At 38.7% G+C, this 23,510-nt stretch overlaps 1 protein-coding gene across 6 annotated transcripts in view; it reads left to right on the forward strand.

Annotated features, from left to right (window-relative positions):
• Positions 1-22,351, forward strand: part of gabra1 (gamma-aminobutyric acid type A receptor subunit alpha1) — a 30,323-nt gene extending 7,972 nt beyond the window's left edge. For all 6 annotated transcript variants that reach the window (XM_038709293.1, XM_038709298.1, XM_038709297.1 and 3 more), the window contains exons 5-10: positions 1,807-2,027; positions 3,691-3,773; positions 4,927-5,070; positions 5,835-5,987; positions 16,454-16,656; positions 17,246-22,351. In XM_038709293.1, the coding sequence (XP_038565221.1) occupies positions 1,807-2,027; positions 3,691-3,773; positions 4,927-5,070; positions 5,835-5,987; positions 16,454-16,656; positions 17,246-17,566 (1,125 nt within the window). In that variant the 3' untranslated portion in view covers positions 17,567-22,351. The remainder of the gene's footprint in view (positions 1-1,806; positions 2,028-3,690; positions 3,774-4,926; positions 5,071-5,834; positions 5,988-16,453; positions 16,657-17,245) is intronic.
• Positions 22,352-23,510: the final 1,159 nt, after the last annotated feature.

Here is a 23,510-nt window from a genome sequence, read left to right on the forward strand (position 1 = left end):
TGCATGTGACTTTTATCCTGTTTTATATTATTACTCTGATCCCAAACTGTGTTGATTTATTTTAAATTATTGAAAATAGACTCAAATATTCCATTTGCTTAGCTTGTAGAAGAAGTATTTATATTATTATATTTATATTTCAGAACTATCCATGAGCTCATCTGTCTTTACGGAGAGCTAAGAAATTTGAAAATATTGAGGATCAAGGACCTTAGTGTAACAAAAAGTCATCAGACAGTATTTGACTGGTACTGTAACAAATACATCATAGCTGCCTAGAAGTATCAGATTAAGGCGCTACTCTCTCTTTCGCTCCTGAAATTTGGTTAAATTGCAGAAAATGTGTCATGTGTTGCCATGATTAGGATGATCAAGCTGTTCTCAAATTTTGTTTTTGTTTATTTCAGAAACAGTTTTTGTTATATTTGTTGAAGTTTTCTTCAATTCGGTCTGAATAAAATGATTGGCTGGCCTACCTTCCTGCCTACCTACCTGCGTACCTACCTACCTCCATGCACTCTGCCTGTGCACTCACTGCGCATGAAAATGTGTTTTGGGGGAGTGGCTTTGGAAGGAGGACTGAAAGAAAGAAGGGGTGGTATTTTTTCAGTTGGATACTTTCAAGATGTAGTTATCTCTTGCTACTTCTCCAATGATGCCCACCCCGGCTTTAAAATGCAACATAAAAATATGAATCATCATCTTTTATGATTTCCTTAGTCTTCTTCAATATGCTCCCTAAAAGAAAGCCGTGGGCTGTTCATACATGAACATCTGATCTTGGCTCAGTGCACCGGAAACCAATTAATCTCATCCAAATGTCTCACTGCCTCTCCATTAACACTTGAAAAAAAATGCTCCTGTTATATGCATGTGAAGTGTGCGTACTCTATTTGACATAATCTCTTTTAATTGCACTGTGTGACATGCGGGCCAAAACTATTTTTCTGCTATGTTAAGGCCAGAAGGAAGCTGAAGAACATTTTCTCCATCTCCAGCCTTTCCCTATCCTCCTCTATTACCTTGAAGCCCTGTTTCAACTTAAACTAATTATCTTATGCGGGCCAAGTGGAATGGGGAGGGGAGGAAAAAACAGGCAGCACTGTAATTTTTTGAGGTTCCCTTTACTCTGCTGGACAGTCACATGGAACCATTAAAATCTGCTCTGAGCTACAGTCAATAGGTGTCTTCAAATTGAAATTTCCTCCCTAATTTTGTGTCCAGTGCTTCATTTTTGTGTCCAGTGTAATTTAGATTACTGAGCAAAGAAGTTTCCCCAAAAATAAATGCTAACAAAGATCATTTTGGGCACTTACCCTACAACACAATACTAGATGATCCGTCCATTTGCATAATATGTATTAAACTGACCAGACCATAATTATGTAAATAATAAATTGAAAGAAAAAAGAAAAGCAACCACCCATATTACTATGTGACATAGGGAACAATTACTAAAACAATTGGAGGCATTTTTTTAGAAAAGATAGTGGCCAGAAACCCATGCACTTCACTCCACTAGATCCTCCCTATGTTTGCCAAAGCCTACAACATGAAGAGAAAGGTACCAGCAGGGAATCTAGGCAAAGGCTACTATAAGAAAGTCAAAGTGACATGAAGAAGAGAAAAGAAAAAAAGTGAGAACATTAAAAGGTGTAAAAAGGAAATATAAGGTTGGATTACTCATCTTCTTTCCCAAGCCAGCTGTAGTAAGTGGAGATAGAAAGTTAACAGCTACAAGGTGGAGTTTTTTTCTCCTTCTTTGTTGACTTCTATTTTTCTGTACCTCTCACCAACCACCTGTAGGAGTACACCATTGATGTCTTCTTCAGACAGAGCTGGAAGGATGAAAGGTTAAAGTTCAAAGGCCCCATGGCGGTACTGCGTCTCAACAACCTGATGGCCAGCAAGATCTGGACTCCCGATACCTTCTTTCACAATGGCAAGAAGTCGGTGGCCCACAACATGACCATGCCAAACAAGCTGCTGCGGATTACAGAGGAAGGCACGCTGCTGTATACCATGAGGTAGGCTGAAATGCTCTACTACACTGCTACAATAAAGCATTTTAGAAGGAGCCAGAGAATAAAATGTTATTGCTCTTGCAGAAAAAGCAGAGACTTTGTCAGTGCACATTCAATGTGCTGAAGAGAAAGGAGGGATTAGAGCACACCTAATCTATATTATCTACAATGAAACGAGGGTGATTGATGTGATTTTATGAACACACTGTTAATAAATCATGAAAACATGGCTGGCGACAGTTTCAGTGATTTCAGCTCAAAGGATAATGGTGGCCTTATTCCATATTTTCCGGCAAATCCCATCAAACAACCAAAACCGACGTGTTAGCCTGTCTCTCAACACTTTCTGACTTTCCTACGCTCTCTTTTGCACCATTTGACATTTAGCAGTAAATAGTGCAACTGTTGGGGAGCATTTTCAGCTATGGATTAATACACATTTGGTGCACTTGCAAGCATTATGGCACCTGAAAAGTGTATGTGGGATTAACTCATGATAAATTACAGCGTCCAACAGTGTGCACCAAGTCCAACAGTGTGCTTTACTAATATGTTTTTAGTAGTTTTTGGATAGAAATGATGGAGATCTGTGACTTAGAAGAATAAGCTAGATCAGGCTTTAGCTACACTGACAATACTTGATTTTTGTTTTGGTCTTGGTTTTGGTGAAGAATGTTGTTGTCAAAAGGAATAAAATAGAAAATAATCATCATTGTCTTTTAATATAATGAAATGACACACTTTCTGGGTAACTTTTCTGAGGTGTATTGATTCTACCGTGTTTAATTGTGAATGCTCATTATACTCCACTTTATAGTCTTGTTCATGTGGTTCAAGATGAGTCACTGTGCCACTAAATTTCTATTTCTATATCTTTTTTATGTTTTTTATTTGTTGTTCTTTAGAGATTATGGTGAGAGATTTATATGTTCTGGGTGCCACATACATTATCATCACGATTTGTCATTTTCCTATTGTGGTGTTCACCAGGAAAAATAAAATAGTTTTATCTTGTCATGATTTATCACTTTGGGGATGCTACTTGACAGTTGCGAGCAGGAAGATCAGGTGTATGACCAGCTGAGCTGAGTTTAGAACCACACGTGGCACCTCAGCATATGCAGGCTAAATAAAAGCCTTAAAGACAATACAAACCTTGTTGCACACCATAGAGCGATGCTAATTTGAGATGTCTAAGGCAAGAGTCATAAAACATTTGTTTTAGCATGTTTACTAGCTGGGGGAAGTGGGTAGAGGCGGAGCCCATATTGCTGTCACAGATGAGCGAGATGAGGGATGGATGGGAGATTAGTGTGTCACGGGTGGCCTGACATGCTGTTTTTCACCAAGCTGTCAGGAAATAGAAACCCACAGCTCAGAGAACTGGAGCGTTTCTGTTGTTTGGGGAAAAGTAGCTGCAGTTTGACAGTTTTTGGTGCTGAAAGACTGGTGGAAGAAACTGCACACCACATGTTCCCGGTGCCTCACTGTACTGAAATGTCATTCTTGTGCTTTAATTCTTCCTGTCCTCTTCCTCACACCTCCACCAGCACTGTCACCATGCTGCCTTTTCCCTGGCTTTGGAACATGCTTTGCTTTTCTTTACTTGCTTTGCTAATATTTTTTTCTAATTCTCTACATGTCATGTCTGTATGAATCTCTCTAGGCTTACAGTGAGAGCAGAATGTCCCATGCACCTGGAAGACTTCCCTATGGATGCCCATGCATGCCCACTGAAGTTTGGCAGCTGTAAGTGGCCTCTGTGCTCACACACAACCTTACATACATGATACATGGACGTAAAATTACATGAACACACCGCACAAATTCACACATGCCTCTCTGACACAGTATCAACTTCCAACTGGAAGCACGACCACGGCACCAGTCCCTGATAAGGGATGACAGTGTGGTAACAGCTGTTGTCCCAGAGGAACTATCCCCCTATTCAACCCTGTTAGGCCCTGCAAGACCCTGCAAGACCCTGGAAGGCGTACAGCGCACAGACCTGTGTTTATCCAAGGCAGCACTCTGTAATATATCCACAGCTTAATGCCAGCTGCTCACCGCTGACAGCTACCCCCACCCTGCATCATCCTTGAGAAGACATAACAAGAGATAGACTGATGGAGGATGGTGACAAATATAGTGAATGAGAGAAAAACAACAGGGGAGAATAATATAGGGTGGAGAAAGAAAGAAAACTACAGCAAAATTGAAACAGATAGAGAAGTGAACATCGCACTGTCTCCTTGCCATTCTTGAGACAGCTGTACAGCGTGAGTGAGAGGACAGAGCCTCAGCCCCCTTTAAATTGAACTCACTCCCTAAATATTTCAGTGATGAGCTCTCTTCCGTATGCTGCAGTCTGCAGTCAAGCCATCCTTTCCTCTGCAGTGGCCGAGCCACACTGCAGCTTTGACAGGTTGGGTGGCCGGAGGAAAGAAAAGACTGACTTAGCTGTTTTATGGACATGATGTCCTGTTGGGATGTTGTTTGTTTGTTTTCTTATAAGTTGAGGGATGAAATGACGTGACATGACACGATGTGACACAACATCACATCACGTGATAAAATGTTTAAGAAGCGATTACAAAATACGAGACAGGATGTAGCTTAGATAGTAAAAAAAAATCAGATAAAATAGTGGAGATGAGGTTACAGGATAATTATGCTTAATAAACAAATGAGACAAGACAGGAAGAAGTGAGATAAGAGCAGACTAGACAAGATGAGGTAAAACAAGGATTTCAGTGGGAGACCTCATTTGAGATTCCTCTTTTTTTTTCTCCACCTGGCATCCCTAGCAGCTCCAAAAATATAACCTGCAAGGCAACATGTGATGACAGACGAGCAGCAGCAAAATAATTTATGACGTTTTCACTCTGTTCTTCCTTGCCAGATGCCTACACTCGAGCAGAGGTGGTGTATGTGTGGACCAGAGGGGCTGCCCAGTCTGTGGTGGTTGCAGAAGATGGGTCCAGATTAAACCAGTACGATCTGATGGGGCAGAGTGTGGATTCTGGTGTGGTGCAGTCCAGCACAGGTAGGTTTCAGTTAGGTTTCAATGTGCTCTTAATTATACAGTTTACCATGAAAAACAGAAATATTCTGCTGAGAAAAGATTCAAGCTTAATACATCTACAGTTACAGTTAGTCGTTTTCATCGCTCTCTAAAAATCTGCAAATTTTGCATCTTCCATTGACATCAGGTTGTCACACTAGGTATGACAGGCCATGTCCCAGATTCATAATTTCCCTACTGGCCATCTTTAGTCTTTTTTCCACATCCTCTTTCCTCCATTGATACAGGCAAAAATTAGTGACAGTATAAAATGGGTGACCTGTTTGCAGTGACGCTAGCTGCAGGCAGAACGTAATGCTTAAGACAGTCCTATCCCCCAAGCCACGCTTTGCTTTAATAGCAACAAGCCCCCAAGTGACTGTATCTACCAAGCTTCACTGAATAAGCTATGTTGATAATATCTAAAAATGCATTCTATTTTTATCTGTTCCAGTTATTTATGTGTCTGGAAAACCTCAAAATCAACAAATTGTTAAACCCCAGTGCTGTTCCTGTGACTCTTTTATTCTTTCTGCGGCTGGGTTCGAATGCACTAATGAAATGGATTGCGCCTGTGTATTAAGTTTGTTGACAAATGACACCTATAACTGTGTCAATAGAAAACCCACATTGGACTATAGCGAAGGGTGCAATAGATGCCATAAATTTATATTTTCAAAGTAAAGTAAAATGTTTATCTGGGCATTCTTTCTGACCTTTGCATGTCTTTTGTCTGCTGACCACAGGAGAGTATGTTGTGATGACAACCCACTTCCACCTGAAGAGGAAAATTGGTTACTTTGTCATTCAGACATATCTACCCTGTATCATGACAGTCATCCTCTCCCAAGTGTCTTTCTGGCTCAACAGAGAGTCCGTACCTGCCAGGACTGTCTTTGGTGAGTTGTTGGCTCTGCTCTCTTCTAAACATCTGTGGGTACAAAAATGAGCCCATCACCAGAAGGTTTGAAATCAGTTCTCGGAAAATCAATGTGGCACTGCTGTTAAGCAAGCCACTAAACCACAGGGCTGCTTAAAGATGTGATAAAATGTACTTAATGGGAAAAATACATAATATGCAATAATATTTTTAAAAATGGAATAAAATAGCCAATGATAAAGTTGTATAAAGTTAAAACGTGTTACATAAAAATTATGTGTTAACCATTATTAAATAATTATCATTGGTGCAGGAATTTATTGTATCAGCAATATATGACATTGTTTGAAAGGTTTACCTTAGAACTCACTACCTTTACTTTAACTTCCATTTTTGTAAAACGTATTTGGATTAGGATCAAAAGATTATTGACTGTAATTTTAAAACGGAATACTTCTGCCATTTGGCTTTGGACTGAATAGAAGCAACTGTGAGACACACAGCTTTTCCACATAAAGCGATCAATGACCCTGGAGTGCAACTTTATTTCTTTGCACCAAGACTGAAAAAAATGTTTTTGCTGTCAGTTTTTTCTACCAACCGGGTCTCACTCCCAAGTTGTCAAATACTGCAGTTTGGTCAGTGGCCCTCCGCTTCAAAATATGATGCTATTGGTACCTCCCTGGCGTTATTTATGGATGCGCCTGCCATCACTGTCAGGTGACCAAGTATAAAGAACGAGAAAGTCCACATGTGTATGAGGTGGTGTGGTTGGACGGGACAAACAAACAGAGGATTTTAACCCATTAGGCCGCTGTTCATTTTTTAAGTAACAAACCTAAGTGGACTTACGCAATGTACTTAAGTTACGTCGGGTTCGTAATGTAACTTACAATATTTGCTAAATCTAACCAAGTAGTTTTTGTGCTTAAATCCAATCAAAGTGTGTTACGTTATCCAATCAAGCTTTGTTTTGAAAGTCTAACACAAGGTTGCATTTTATTGCTAACTTGATCGGACGTAGCATTTTTATTGCAAATTTGACCCTGCACGTTGAGAAATGATGTAAGAGGGATACCTGCAGCGACAAATTTTGAAATATGAGTATTTCACCAGTTAGGAGTGATTACGTGCCGCTTCCACAGTTTGAACTAGAAGAGTGCACTAAGTACAATGCAGATGTCTGCCAAGCTTGGTATCACCAAATGGCCTATGAATAACAGGCCAATGTCAAGTTAAATCTTTTTTTTTTGCTGTTTGTGTGTCATTTCACGGCATTTAGTCTTTACTGACTTGCATTGTGCCAAGACGGAGTGTCATTTAAAGCATGAATGTCATAGAGTGCAATATACAATGACATAAATGGGCTCTATTTATCTAAAAAATACTCGGCAGGGTCCAGTAGTATGCAAGGTTAGCCGCAGACAGACACACACACAACCAAAACACATGATCCCCTCCAGGTTTATGCCTGGCAGAGATATTTCCACATCTTAATACAAGACAAGACCTCAGTGTGAGGAAGGCTGCTTCCAAAAAAAACAGGATGGGGTCCTCGACCAATTGCCTCATGATAAAGCAGCATTTCAACTGAGTTTTATGGCTGTATGATTAACAAAGTAAAGCAAAGAGTGTGATCACTAGAGAAAGATTCTCTGATATGGGCAAAAATCATTTATTTAAAGGAATAGTTCAACATTTTGGGAAATGTTTTTGCTTTTTTGGTGAGAGTTAAATGAGCGCTGGAAACAGAAGGTGATTAGCCTAGCATAGAAAATATCCTAGAAGCAGGGGTCAAAGGCTAGACTTTGACTCTGTCAATTAAAGAATACCTCTGAAGGTCACAAATTTACATATTGTTTGTATAATCTGGACACAAACCGAAATGGAAAAAAAGGAGGACATGTTGTAACAATTTCTTGGCTAAAAGCAGTGACCTCCTGGTGTTTCTGCTGGTTGCCTGGCAACCTCATAGTGATGCTGTAGTGGTACCAAGTTCGTCTAATTCTCTGCAAGAAAGCTACTAAGCGTTGCCAAATGTCAAACTATTTCTTTAAAGGATATTAAATGTTTAAAGGACTGATTGAACTAATATGTATTGAGTCCAAACTTCATTGTTCAATATTTCTATTCTATTCTATTCTGTCTCTGCACCAATGAGGTGAACAAGAGCTATAATCAGGTGTGGCTGGCTGCAGTAGAATTTCAAGCACAAGGCTCAGTGTGAATTTGGATTTACGTGCTCTGAATATGTCTACAAGTGTGTGTGTGTGCGCTTGTGCTTGCGTATGTGTGATGTAAGTGTTCGTCAGTGTCAGTGTGTGTGTGTTTGCGTGCATGCACTGATTGGCCCATGTGTGTCTGGGCATGCGTACGTGAGTGTTTGTATGTGTCTGTGTGTGTGTATGTGGTGTGTATCTGTCTGTCTGTCACACTAAGGTCTTACATAATACTGCCCAAAAGGAAAGCTCTTGCTAGTCTGCAGCATGCTCTGTAGCAGCAAAGCACAGCAGCAAGCAGAATGTCCTTGAGTTACCTCACCTCATACTTTTTCTTCTTCTCTTTCTTCTTCTTCTTCTCTCTCTCTCTCTCTCTTTCTCTCATGGATGTCAGTGTCTCCCTTGGTCCACTACTTAAAGAGCTTTCACAGAAACATTATACATGCACCAGCAGGTTTTTCTACTCTTCCTGCAAGGTTTTGGTGTCTGTTTGTGTGAGCTGTGAGCATTTTCATATGTGAATGCGTGTGCCACAGCTAGCTAGCTACCTGCGGTGCTTGTCACGTGTCGAGGGGAAATGAGGATGGCCTAGATTAGATTCAAACAACTATCTGGGGCATGTGTGTGTCCCTCATACTATCATTACTGGTTCTGCGTCATGAGATTACACGCATGCAGCATGTGCACACATGCGTGTGTGCAGACGCACACATAGACACACATAGTTAAATAAACTCATGTGCATGCTTTCAGGAAGACACTTACCAGTGCAGCATCCTAGTATATTAGACAGGCCATTCATGGGATTACTATGCATCATCTGAGACAGCAGATTAATGAGCCTGTTCTTCAAAGAGGTTACAATGTCAATATCACTCTAAATGAACATTAAAAAGACATAGTAGACAATGAAGATCTTACATTGCCATCTCAATCCTTTGGCTATCATCTAAGTCAAAGATTTATGTGGTGTATCAAACCATTGTGCACATGTCTAGTGCTATTAGGGTGAAAGAGTACACTGAGCTGTCTTTACACAGAAGCTTTTATATTGTTTATATACAGTATATCTTTATTGTGGGAAATCATATGCAAATGTCAACCTAAATAATAGGCTACCTGAAATATTCAGTGTTTCTAATATTTTTACAGCAGAAGAAATAACTAAACTGCACAAATGCCCTTCCTCCTGCAGACACCTATTCATAGCTTGATTTCTCTTTGTTTACATTTCAGAAAAGGATCATAATTTATCAAATGCTGCACCGATACCAGGAATAAACAAATAACTACTGTAATACTAGATGTGTTCTCTTATTACTACAGATGTGATGAGATTTATGTTTCCAATACAGATGTCCAAAGCTGACACAGAAGCCCCATTAACATGAACAAATGCTGCATGGAAAACACTGTTTAAATTACATTGTGTCTATGAAACCCAGTCTCTGCACTAAATCTTTTCTCCTAAAGCCTGCCCTGTAGATGAATAGGCAATTTAAAAACACAGCAGTGGGTAGAGTTATCTTATTTTTCATTGTGCCGATTAAGAGGCTGATTAGTTTAGAGCTAGGTCGGTGTAGTGGAAAACTGTTTTTGTTTATTTGCTGTCCAAATGAAAACCAAAAGGAAACAGCCACTGATCGTGCTGATATGGTGTGCTCTCTCCCTCTCTCTCTCTCTCTCTCTCTCTGTCTCTAAGCTGTCAGTGACAGAAGTGCTCATAAGATTAGCTTGCTTCCTTCTCCGCTCTTTAAGAGCGATTGGCTGGGTATTTACTGGTTGTCCCATGTTGGTGTTTAACGTATCTGCTCATTAAGGTATAACTCCTTGTGTGTTTGTGTGTGTGCATTGTAGTTTTAGTCAATGCATGTGTTTCTTTGCTATATGTGCACATGCTGGTTGTGTGCCTGTGAGAGCTTATAAATTCTAGCTGACAACATTGTATTCTGCTATGTACTGTACATGTATGTGTGTCTTTGTGTGTGTGTGTGTGTGTGTGCGCGTGTGTGTTTGGCACAGTTCCCACAGCTGTGGAGCTGGCACAGTCATTTAACTCACCCGCCAATCAACATGTCAATTTATTTCTTTATTTATGTAAATCAGAGGTGACGTAGTGATGCTGAATTTAATGTGTTTCTGAGTCAGGCCCCCCTGAGGCCTCAGTTATAGATAGGGCATGAATAAATGAGTAGCTGCAGCTTAGTGGAGATGTTGATAGACATCCAACAAAGACAGCTTCACTCCTGGGAATGGCTGAGGAATATAAAAAGTTGTTTGACAACTCCTTTACAACAATCATGTTCATTCATCAACAGCCTTTATAAGTTATACAACTGTGGCACCCTCACTAATTTATTAGTAGATCCAACTGATCAACAGCATGTTCCCATAAGAGCAAACATTACGCACAACCCTGTTTTTTAAAAATTAGTTTGTAAATACAACTTATTAACATCAGCATATATTTTTTTTTCGAAATCTCGACTTTTATTTTCAACACAATGAGGAAACATTTATATTGATCTCGAACTGTTCATTGCCACAATGTTCATAGGGAATATAACTACAAAATGCTGTACCATAGTTAATTTAATCTAACTACAATGTAAACTACGAACTGACAACTAATTAATGTTTTTATTACGTTTATGCAGCTAAAAGCACTTGGTTAAGGTTTGGCATAGGGAAAAACTGTGGTCATGGTTAAACACTAATAAAGTCAACGTTGGCTTGAAGCTCAAGATGGGACTTATTGACATTCAACATTTCAATATCTCTTCAATATCAATCCCTAACCTCAACCAAGTGTTTTTTTCTTATGTCATCGTCCTGTGGCCGTACACCTAACCTTCCACCCTCATGTCCTCCCTATTACGTGTAGTGAAAGCATGTCACATGAACACAGTGCAGAAACATATCAGCGATATGGTTGATGCAGGAAAGAAAACCAGTTTCACTAGAGGCTAAAACCTTACAGAAAGGCTTAAGCATAAAACAGTATTAGCATCTTTGCAAATTTGTGACGGAAGTCCTTGTTCAGGTGAAGATTTATGTGGCAATTAGCAGTTTGTAAAGCAACTTTATAGCAAGGGCCCTGTTTAGCACCTGGACCAGGATATAGAATTTAAGTCACACATAAATGACTATGTATTCTTTGAGTGAGAAGGCAGCCCACTTCATAACGACCCTGTCCCATATTTTGATTGTCATGTTTGATTGGCTGCCTACTAAGTCAAAACATTGTTCGAGGCAATTTTCTGCTTGGGACGAGGGAGCATGAGAGAGAGAGAGAGAGATTTTCCTGAAGGCTCACTCTCCCCCACAGAGATTTGAGCTCTGTAGCTTGGCTGTGATTCAATGGCTGAGCAGTACATTTTACTCACTGACTTGAGATTGGTCAGATTAGCTCGAACCTGTCATTCAAGGGTTGTCAATCAAGTGGTAAAGTTGGAACCAACAGAGCAAACAATAAATTTTCACCAAGATTAATAATAATAAACAATAAACAATAACTTTGCACCTTATACTGAAAAATAGTTTGACCTTAAGGGGCAAACAAAGTTGAGCTCAAATAGCCTATTAATTTATTTTTAGCCATGCCTAGAGCAATTCATTTTCTAATCTGCAGCATCTTACAGGCAGTCGAGCACTGAAAGTCTGTCAGTCTGATTACTCTGATAGACATTAAATCAAAATTCTATAAGCTTTAACTTGTTCTGTCAGAAACCTATTAACCAAGTGGACATTATCTGCCCAACATTTTCCAAAAATTCACATTTGGACCACTTGCCTGCATGTAGTCATTTTAAACTTTTCCTTGCCTGTGGGAGAAGTGATAGCTTTCCCACCTTGCCTCATCTTGTCATTCATCACCTTAAATCTCTAATTTAGTTTCCCCAATTTTGCTTTCTCGCACCATCTTTCTCTATATGTTGACATTTTTCCTGTGTGTGTGTTTGTGTGTGTGTGAGTGTTTGAGAGTGAGTATGCAAACAGATTGCAAAAAAATTGTTAGAAGATATGTATCATATAAATCAAGTGTCACTGCTTGGGCACACTGAGCTAAATTGAGTGGAAGGGACTCTCAAGAATTGAGTTACACCACTATTAATCCAGTTAGAACTTTCCAGATCAGCGACTTTGTTCATTAACAGCCTTCAAAGCCTTAAGTCTATTAGTTACAACATGTCAAATGGAGTCATTTAAAACCAGCTCTGGAGTCACGTTCTAATGAATCAACTTACTAGTGTTCTAAATTATTCCTTAGTAGACCTATCACTAAACAGGAGGTGCGAAACGCATATCTGTCCACCTCATTAGCACAATGACACACACACATGCATACATGTAGACCATAGAAACAAAGACACACTTGCAAGCCTCAAACACATCAGTGTGTGCAAGCAACAAAGCAAGCCAAGACTTAATGATTCACGTATTATATTTAACAAACAGATTTTAACACCAAATGCTTTTCTATTTTTCTTTTGTTTTTCTTTTTCTCTCGTGGTATTAAGACACTGGAGGAGTTGGGATACTTGTTTCCATGACAACAGAGCTTGTCAAACACAGTAAAGTATATATGATTCCAAGCATCAGGGTGCTTTTGTGAGGACTTGTGTAATACCCAGTGGTGCTGCCTTCATCCGCCCCCAGAAAATTAACTGATTTACTGGCAAACAAAATACCTAAAGATTAAAATCATTCTGGTGCCACCCAGCTCTCCATCCGCCTTCCCTTACCTGCCTTGATCCCTTCCTACTCCTTTACCTTACATATCTCTAGATATGCATGTAGGCCTTCATTCTCCACCCACACATATATTTGGGTTATCTAGTTGCTAATTTTCACTTGATCTCACCTACTTAGTAGCTCTCGGAACAAAAGCAGTGGATATAAGGTGCTGCGCTTATGTGCTCCATCGCCCGCTGAGGCCATACGTTCACATGACTGCTGGCAAAAATCACTTTGCACTTGCTGTTCTCCGGTGTTCTGGCACTCACCTGCTGTGACACCTTGATTGTAGAGTAACGTTCCACTGGAAATCTCAAGGCGGCTGTTCCCAAACTTAACATCATTTAGTGGCACTTCCAGTCAAATTACACCTTTATGCATTGTATGTGTTGATTATAGAAGTTACATTTGCAACTAATTTGCAGCAGCAAGCTTAGTGAAAAGTTGCAGAGAGGGGATTTTGCAAAGCTTCATCCCGTTAATTAAGCATTCACTTGTAATTTATCATAACCAACATTACAGTTATTTGCTAACACTGAGCAAGGGTTTAGAGTTGCCTTAACATAACCATTACTTCCTCAGTCAAGCTTAATTGAGCAGGTACTTTAGGGAAAATAAATAAATGTGAACCGCACCAAAAATGCTTAACTATGAAATCAGGTCCACCACGTGATTTCCCTTTTTGTATGTTTTTGCTACGTTTTTGTGTGTGTTTTTGTTTTTTTTGTTCCTGGAGGAAAAACAAATGACAAATGTGGTCAGTGAACATTTGCAGCTAAGTTTAATATGAATGCTTCTAAAGAATGGAGCATGTAGTCCCCCAAAATGCAAAAATTTTGCTAATACAAATAAGCTGCATATGAACAAAATTCTGGGTTGAGATAGAAGGGTATGAAAATCTGGTATGAATACATGACAATGCATCACTTGATATTTTCATATCTCCTGCTGCCATGCATTCCCATAACAATATATCAACAAATCATTCAATGCCCTACTTAGCAGTGGGTGCAGGTCAGATGTGGTCATGTGTGGATTTAATTACAGCACATAACTGTATTAATACACTTACTGTATCATAAAAATTACTTTCATAATTCACATCTCAGTGTATTTAAATGTGGATACCTTTGTTCTCCATGTTATCCATTTTTGTGTACATCACTAATGTGGACACCTGAGATGTTTCCTTACATCAAATTGGGATTAAATATTGCCACTTTCATGCAAAGCTATTATTTGTTTTTTGTTTGTTCAAGTTGTGCTCAAGCATAGCATGTGTGATGATAAGGCAGGTGTTACTCTTGATTATTCCTGTATGTCCTTTTTCATCTATTTAAACCAACCATCAGTCTGGGATGTTTGATATAAGAACATGCTATTAAAATCTCAGAAACAAATTACAACAATAAATGACATCAGAATAATCAGAATACTTTGACCTAATTATTTGTTATTCCCTTTGGAGCCATAATGAACATCAGAAATGTATGACCACACACCGTGTGTGTACCTACATCATCATAAATCCGTCAGAGGTGTCTTATTCAGTTGTGGCTAACGACCAATCGTTTATCTTGGCTCTGACTAATGAGAACATAATAATCACCATTTATGCTTCATGTCACTGCACCAAGTCAGCAATGCCAAAAGCATTTGAAAAGAGAGTGGGATGATGAGGAATCTATGATTCATCGCTTAACACTTCAACAAAAACAAGGAGGAGGAAGAAGAAACAGAAACATTATAAGACACGTGTAATAACTTCTTTTGCTGCTTGGAGGTGCTTGACACAATAACAGGAAGACTGTTAAATATATTGTAATTCAACTGCTAACTTGATGAAACTTGTTTCATTTAGACTGTGTAAGAAAGAAGTTAATTAATCTGTCATTTTTGAAGCTATGGTTGGTGATTTTGTGGAGCGAAGATTATAGGGTCATTCTTTACTGCTAATGGAGGTCCCCTTTCTTTGGCATATGTCATCGTGAACTTACTATCACTCATTTATTTGTAACTTTGTAAAGAATAATGACCTGTAAATCACAAAGGCAGCTATAGTTAAATTTATTTTTTATTTTTTTATTTTTTTACAGGCCAGTATCACAAATCAATATTTGAAATTACACTGGCAAAGAGAAGAGTGATGACAAATTGATCCTTACCAGTACTGGTTGAAAGATGCTTAGCTGTGTTGCAAAAGAAGAACTATAAGCTCATTGCCAGTCATATAGTTAAACAAGTCTCTGACTATTCTTTGTAAATACTGATGACTATTGACTTCACAGTGGTAGGTAGGTACCCGCTATAGGGTGGCTTAATTTTTCTTAAATTTTTATCAAAAGAATATTTTCTTTGACTTTCCATAGTATTAGTTTGAATTTGTTTGTCTGGATAACACATGTTTTATTTTGATTGTTTTTTTCTGTAGTGATGAAAAGTCATGAAAACAAATTATATATTTCAAAGGTGCAGAAGTTTTCTCAAAAGCTATTCAGACAAGATTCATTTTTTTTAAGTTTAAAATACAGAGGCTTTTAAGAAGTGGATGGTAGTGCATTTTTGTACATGAAAGTGTGTATGTCGGGGTATCGTGTGCATGTGTGTTTTTACGTAAACATCTCTCTCCACATGTGTGGGAGGATCCTCTCTACATGTTTTCTAATGCCTGTATAAGCCAGCTGTTCAGCTCCTTTCATGATTGCCCAGGCTGCATTGGTGGATTGTTTGCTGCTTGGCCTGATGTTATTTGGTGTGTAAACATCTGCAGTAGCCTGTTCTGTGATGAGCACTGCATCATATCGTTATATATGATCTGAGTTCCTCTCCCTCTCATCTCAGCTTTCGGTGTCTGATGTTATAGTTTAGCAATTTGGTTCTCCAGGGTTGATATGCACCCCTCAGTATTTGACTTGGTTAAAAAAATGCATCAACTGTTTTAATTTATGATTTTTTTCATTCATTTTACCGTAACTCCTTGTGTATTGGTGTGCAGTTCAAATTTGGAGAGAGAGCCTCTTTTGCCTGCTATTAGTCAGCTGCAGTATGTTGGAGGCCAACTGCATCTTCCAGCTGCATCTCTGGAAATCTCTGTCCTTCTTAGTCTATTAAAAGAACAAGCTACAAGACTTTATCAGCTGCTCACATAGATTAATGTGAAATAACTGCTTGCTCATTTGATTTAAGAAAAGACAACATACCCTACAAAGTCCATATATGATGGCACTTTAAGATTGCACCATTCTGTCAGATAGTCCTTAGAATTTACCGGTTCCTGCACAATGTCGTGTCAATAAATTCACCTTCATGCCACAGCACTTCTGCTCTGGAAATTTCTGATTTAATAAATGAATTACAGTGTTTTTTTCCAGTAACTTATATTGTAGTGTTTCTATTTGACATAATTTATAATACCAAAATGCTTTACATATTTTCTTTTCAGACACGGATTTTACACAAATGAGTAATGGTAGCAACTGAGATTTGATCCGATTTCACATATCCATCTTGTCTGTTTATCTCCCTGCAGGAGTGACCACTGTCCTGACCATGACCACACTCAGTATCAGCGCCAGGAACTCTCTCCCTAAAGTGGCCTATGCCACAGCTATGGACTGGTTTATCGCTGTCTGCTATGCCTTTGTCTTCTCGGCCCTCATTGAGTTTGCCACAGTGAACTACTTCACCAAGAGGGGTTACGCCTGGGATGGAAAAAGTGTGGTGCCAGAGAAGGTATTTGAAACCCCTTTTTATATTACTTGCACTCCTGAGGGATCCTTGATGATAAACTGACAGAAAATGGGTTGTTAGGCGATGATATGGCACATGTCTGCATTCATTATCCCCATTTCTTCAGTTTTTACCAAAACAACAGTCAAAAAATGCCTCCTGGCAAAATGAGGGCAAATCAGTGTATTTAGACAAGCAAGGACCTGTCATCAGAGTCATTTTTGCACCAGGGCAGTTATCCGCTGAGGGAGCAAGGTCAGGCAGGAACATTTACTTCTCTGCAGTTCATCTCATAGAAAATGCTATTTAAGTAACATGACATGAACATTAATAGTTTAGTGTTCATCTTGTGCTTTCTGCTCCACTTGTCTTTATGCTGCTTTTAGCAGCACCGTACTCTGTAATATCCAGCTGTTTTTGAAAACAAAATCAAAGAGCCCAATATTAATTGCTGAGTTTAATGCATCTATTTGGAAATATGTAGATGTGGAAAATAAATATTTTTCAATGTTCATATTTTAACTGAATGTTCACCAGGCTGACATCTGTCCATTTTACTTTTCCCAATGCTTTCCCCAACAAACACAATCAGCAAAAGAAGAAGAAGGAGTCCCTCCTCAAGAAGAACAACACTACAGCCTACCCAGCTGCCACTGCTACAGCCTTCGCCCCCAATATTGCCAGGGACCCTGGATTGGCCACTATTGCCAAAAGCGCCCCACCACCCCCAACTGAGCCCAAGGAGGAGCCAAAGCCCAAGCCTCCAGAGGCCAAGAAGACCTTTAACAGTGTGAGCAAGATAGACAGGATTGCCAGAATAGCCTTCCCTCTGCTCTTTGGAACCTTTAACTTGGTCTACTGGGCAACCTACTTGAATAAGAAGCCCAAATTGCAGGGGATGAATCCACACTAATCCATGTTTCATTCCTTTAAAATTCTACCTGTAATTCTTTTTTTTTCCACTTTTTTTTTTCTTAATCCTCCTAAAACAGGTGTTGATTTTCAGACAAACATGGTGTCCATGCTGGTTTGAATTCCCAGTTGTTGCATTGCTTCTATGTTTACCTAAAGTTTGAAGATTTTGAAAAAACAAAATAGTGAAAAAAAAAGAATGATAACGATACAGACTTTTGAAAGGGTGTTGTTCAGGTCTCAGATGATGCTACTAAGAAAATGCTACTATAAATATATAGCCAAGAGAATGCTATTCTACAACTGCACATAGCCCAAACATGTTAAGGGGCTTTTGTTTCTATGTTTGTTTTCTTATTTTTCAATGTTTTCTATTTTGTTAAAACATGGAATCACGGACATGGTAAAAGGCACTTGTGTATATGCATGGGAAGGACATCTTGTTATTTATGTTTATGTATTCAAAATACAGATCAACATCAACTGATAGCTTAGTTTATTTGATATCAGCAGCAAAATTCTACGGTCAGTCTCTGTCAAAATATCTTCAATTCTCTGTAGATGTTTTATGAGATGAACTATGCCATTCTTCAAAATATGTTAGGGTTTCTGCAATAGCAATAAAACATGTCTCAGTGGACACACCATTTATTTAGGGATAAAAAACAAAAATTCAATCATCTCTGTGCTCACCATTGAAAATATTATTAATTTCCTTTCACAGCGTTGTAAATATTATCAAATGTTAGAGATGTCAATATTATGTTTAAGCTTGGCAAAGTGTAACTAAAGGGTATGTTTATTGAATACATGGAAAAGTAGACTTTTTATTTAATTTATTTTTGTTTCTGTTCATGATACTTTCTACAAAAAGAGTATATACTGGTCTAATTCACGCTTAAGTGACTGTTCCTCACCAAGTTAGTGTTGCATTCAAAGCTGCTTTCACACTGAAGTAAAATATTATTCGACTGTCTGTTTGTGTACACACAGACGGCAACAACAGCAACAACAATGGCAACGGTGTAATCTGAGATTGGGTAGTTATGAGAAAGAATGTAAAAATCATAGAATACTGGAGTGCATTTTACATTTAGAATTAAAACACTCATTATTTACTTGTTTTGTTTGTTTTATTTATGGTGTGGCCTCATTTGCCAAAACACCATTTATAGTAAAGTACAGTCAGCATTGCTTGAAGAGGGGCGAGGGCATGTTAAGAAGGGGGAGTGTATTTCCATTTTCAGAGTTGAAGCTGTGATGGCTAATACTTTGTTGACTGATGGCACGTCTGTATTTTCCATCCCACTGTGTACCCTGACCCTGTTTGCCACAGTCCCCATTTCCTTTCAGTTGAAAATTGAGACATAACACTCAGAAAGTACCAGCTACACTGCCTTCAGTATCACATGCCCGTTTGGACTCATTTGTTGCTGCTTGTTGGTGAGCAACAGCGAGAGACAGGGACAGAGACAGAAAGAGACAAAGTGAGAAAGGAGACATTGAGTTGAAGTGGCACTGTAATCTTGCTTTAGCCGGCGCTGTGTTTCGCACAGAGGACTTGTCCTGTAGTTCTACGATAGTGATGAAGATGAATATATTTTTGTAGCATGATGTCAATCCCTCTTCCGAGAAAAACCAACAGAAACTAACGCAAATGTGAAAAGAATGCTTTTGTTTTTGTCTTGAACATTGCTTGCTCTTCTTTCTTTTAACTTATAAAAAAAACACATACTTAAGGAAATGCTTCTTCACTGATGTGGCACGTCGAGGTTTCTGAACAGTCCATTTTAAATTATGTTAATGTAGCAATATTAATTAGCAAGGGCTTTTCTTAGGACCTGAACCTGACACTCAGTCTGGGGGTAATATCCATTGTAGCTTTACATTGACCCCTCTGTACTTGTAGTTTCATCTTTATACTATACATGGAAATTTAGGATTTATTTAGATTTGGTCAAAGATAACAAAATTGTGTGTCCATCTTGCGTTCTGAAGCCTTTGGTTCCCACTCTAATCTTGTTTCACACAAGCTCCACATTTCTTGCCAGGGAGTGGGCGTGCATTGCATTGCTTTATCGGTTCTGGGTGTGCTTTTCGGAATATGTTGTACAGGGCACTGAACAGGCCAAAAGGCTTGTTATAGACCCTTGAATTCTCTGTGTGTTTGTGTACCGTGGTGAAGAGATCACGCTATTGCCAGAGGGAAACAAAAAAGAGATTGTGGTTGTTGCTATTGTTATTATTTGCATTATCATTATGACCAATACTGAACCTATCCCCTAATGGCAGACATCTGCGAGCATTATGCAAGCAGTCTACCGCTAACAGCCACTTAACCTACAAGCAGAGGGTCAAGGAACTGCAAGGAAGTTCAGGGTGAAGAGTTGTATAAAGATATTTGAATTCTAAACTATTGTATGTATGTTTATTATCATGAAGAAAATATATATATACATATGTAAAATACATAATGCATACAGTATTTGATTCTATTATTGAAGATATTAGCTAAGATGATGATGAATATTGTTTGTATTATCAACCTATTGTTATGCATTTTGCACATTTAGAAAACAATAACATTACATTTATGTAGTCAGCTTCGTGCTATGCAAGGACAGCTTTCAACCACATCACTGACCTTCTCTCCCTGACCATTGTGTTTCAGATTTACAAGCTATTATAAAAAAAAAAGAAAAAAAGCTTAGCTTTTATATCAGCTGTGCACCATTGGCTTTTTTTTTCTTTCAACCATGGCTATACAGGGTGACATCAAAGAAAACAGTGGATTATCTCTTTTGCGCTTTGGATTTGTCAGTTGTTGAAGGGAAAATGGCTTTCATTGTTGATTGCACTTTTTCTCCAGAGACATGCAATAAAGTGATTGAACTGAAAAAACAGGAGCAAAACTGTAACAAGATCACCTTGTTTATAATATTTCTGTTCATTGCTTGAGCTTGTTTGTCATTACAAAATTGGAGGCAGGTGAAAATGTTACTTTGCTAAATGGATCATTTTGTTTATCTTTTGCTTTCCAAAGCTCAATGATATTACAGGGAGCGCCAGAGAGTTTTGACTTTGAGTAAAAGTGAATTGTGGACACTTTTCTGTTGGAAATTTCCTTGCTAAGTCCATTTCTTGTACTCCAAGCAGGATCAAACAAATGCTATAGATCATTTACAAATATTCTTGAGCCAGGTCTGGTTTTCCTACATTTAATGCTCCAGAGAGAGAATATATAATATGAGGTACAGTGCAGTCATGAGCTTCCAACTTTTACCTTCACACTCATATGCAGCGCATACATGTAAATATCACATTTGTAGGCACATCAGTCATGTATTTCATTATGTTTGATGCGAACATGGTCTATTGCAGTTCTCAGCAGCACTTGCTTTTCAACATTGAGTCTTTGGTTATTCCTAGATACCTACTGGAGTTTTTTCTTGTATTTTTATCCAGCAAACTATGTTCTGATTTTCACTGAAATGTAAAAAAACAACTAATTTTCTAAAGCACAAAAGTTGATTAGGGTAAGATAAACCAGAGTGAGACTGTATACATGTGGACATTGACAAACACACACTCTCTAGACGCACACAAACACACATACCCAAATACAGTACACTGTGTTGAAGTTCAATGATACTGACAAAGAGTTCTGATGGGTAGATGAAATGGTGAACCTTCTGTAAATGTTTTCTTTTGTTTCTTTTGGTTATGGTATGGCCCTGTAGAATCTGATTCTCTGCATTAGTCTTTAAATAAAAAGAAAACAAAAATGAAAGTCGGCTACACCTCTGTCCTTGTGCTACGGATTACCAGACAAAGACACATACTGTAAATCTCTGCTGAATCAGATAATAGTTTTGTGCACTGTTTACATAACAAGTAGTAAAAGTATAAATCATATGGTGTATGCCTTTAAAATTTTCAATCAGCACATTGAATTTAATATGCAATGTGGGTTAATTTCACTGAATAGATGAAGGAATATAAAAATTCAACGGGTTCTCATCTCAGTGCGTCATTACCGATGCTTTCAGACAGAGTGACAAAGCATAATTATTTGCTGCTAAAGGTACCCTTCGGCATCCGTATGAAACGCCACCATTTGCTACATCGCAGCAACACAAAGGAGGATAACTCTCCCTGCTAGTACACCGGCTGTGAGGCCAGTTTGCACAGCTGTAGGGTTAACTGGTCAACATGCATAAAGTCAGTGACTTAGGTTTAGGCACTAACATTTCTGATGGTTATGTTAAGGGTAGGGGACTTCGTGGGGGCTGTCAACACCTTTAACACATACGTAGCTAGCTAGCTAGCTAGTGCTAGGCATAGCTTTAATCACACAAAACAGTGGTACCATTTGAGATAGGAAGAATCTTGAAAGACTCAGGGGGCCCAGAACCCTGAACCCAGAGCAGGGTTTAGATGTGTACCCAAGTTAGCAGCAGCCCTGACACGAGGTCTTATATTCAACTCGTTATTCAGCCAGTCAGCCAGTCCACAACTTTGGTCCAGACTGAAATCTCTCAGCAACTCTTAGATGGTTTGCCATAAAGTTTTGGACAGGCATTTAGTGCCCAGAGATGGAATCCTTCTGACTTTGGTGATCCCCTGACTTTCCTTACCACTAGCAGGTCAAAGTTTTCACTTATGATGTGAAACATTTCAACATCTACTTTATGGATTGCATGAAATATTTAGGTCAACATTTTCAAATGTTTAATACTTTGATTTTTGACTGAATACGTTTATAACAATAAAACTCTCATCAGCCTGTGCTGTATTTTGTGTATCTTACTAATTAGCAAATGTTAGCATGCTAAATTAAAATGGTGAACATGGTCAATGTTATATCTGCTTAACATCACCATGTTAAAATTGTAAAATGTAAGCCTACTGATGTTAGTATTTCAACTCAAAGAACCTCTGTGCAAAGGTACAACTTCATATAGCCCGAGCACAGCTAGTTTTGTTTTCCCAGTAGGCACTGAGTTTGGTATACTGCACATGTCAGAGCCTTTGTTTATGATACAATTGTCCTGTCTTCTATTCACTAACCCCATACCCCTAAACCTTGTAGCATTTTCCCCTAAAGTCCTAAGTTCCCTAACCATTCAACCAACCAACTTTTAAATTATCACGGTGCATCAGTATTTTATACTGCAAATCAGCCACAATCAAATCAGTCACTTTATCTTGAACTGTTTTATTCTTCTAAATGTAGGTACTTCTCCTTCTAAATATTAAAGTGGTTGAAACTTGTTCCATGGGTTACTTTGCAGTCCAACAGCATTGCAAGGCCCCTGAAAGGCCCTTTTCCTTTAATATTATAACAATGAATACGGATGTTGGTTTATTAATTGAGGTCTATTTCAAACAAACTGCTTTTGCGGTTTCACTGTTGCAGGCGTGAATAATAAAACATATATTTCCTTCCTATATCTCAATTTATAACCAATAAGATTTTCAATACAAAGCATTCATAAAAGCAAAGGTAGAACTATTATTATTATTATTATTATTTTTATTATTATTATTGTTAGTAGTAGTAGTAGTAGTAACAGTATAGTGGCGTTAGTAGTTGTAATAGATGTCTGTCTTCAAGCCACCCAAAAAGGCAGCTGCCTCTGATCTCTAAGCCTCCACCTCATACCCATCTTCTTCCACCATGCCATGAGATTTCAGGTGCAGGGGAACGTGTGCTTCTTCCTTAAAAGCATGTGAGCTGCCAAGCCCCGAGACTGTTATGTAATAAAGCTGCTTCTCGCTGGCAAAGGAGGCTTTTTCTCTTTCTTTCTGCGTTGTTATCCTCCTCCTCCCACTCTCTCTGTATGTCACTTCCCTCATTTGATAATTTTGGGGAGTGTGTCCCACTCGGTCTTAGACACAGGATGACTTGTACTCCTATTGTTCAGCCTCAAATGCATGTGCTG

Source organism: Micropterus salmoides, unplaced genomic scaffold (genome assembly GCF_014851395.1).
Source record: "Micropterus salmoides isolate LMB-PRFRI ecotype aquatic unplaced genomic scaffold, ASM1485139v1 Ms_hic_scaffold_9, whole genome shotgun sequence".
In the NCBI taxonomy this organism is placed as follows: Eukaryota; Metazoa; Chordata; class Actinopteri; order Centrarchiformes; family Centrarchidae; genus Micropterus; species Micropterus salmoides.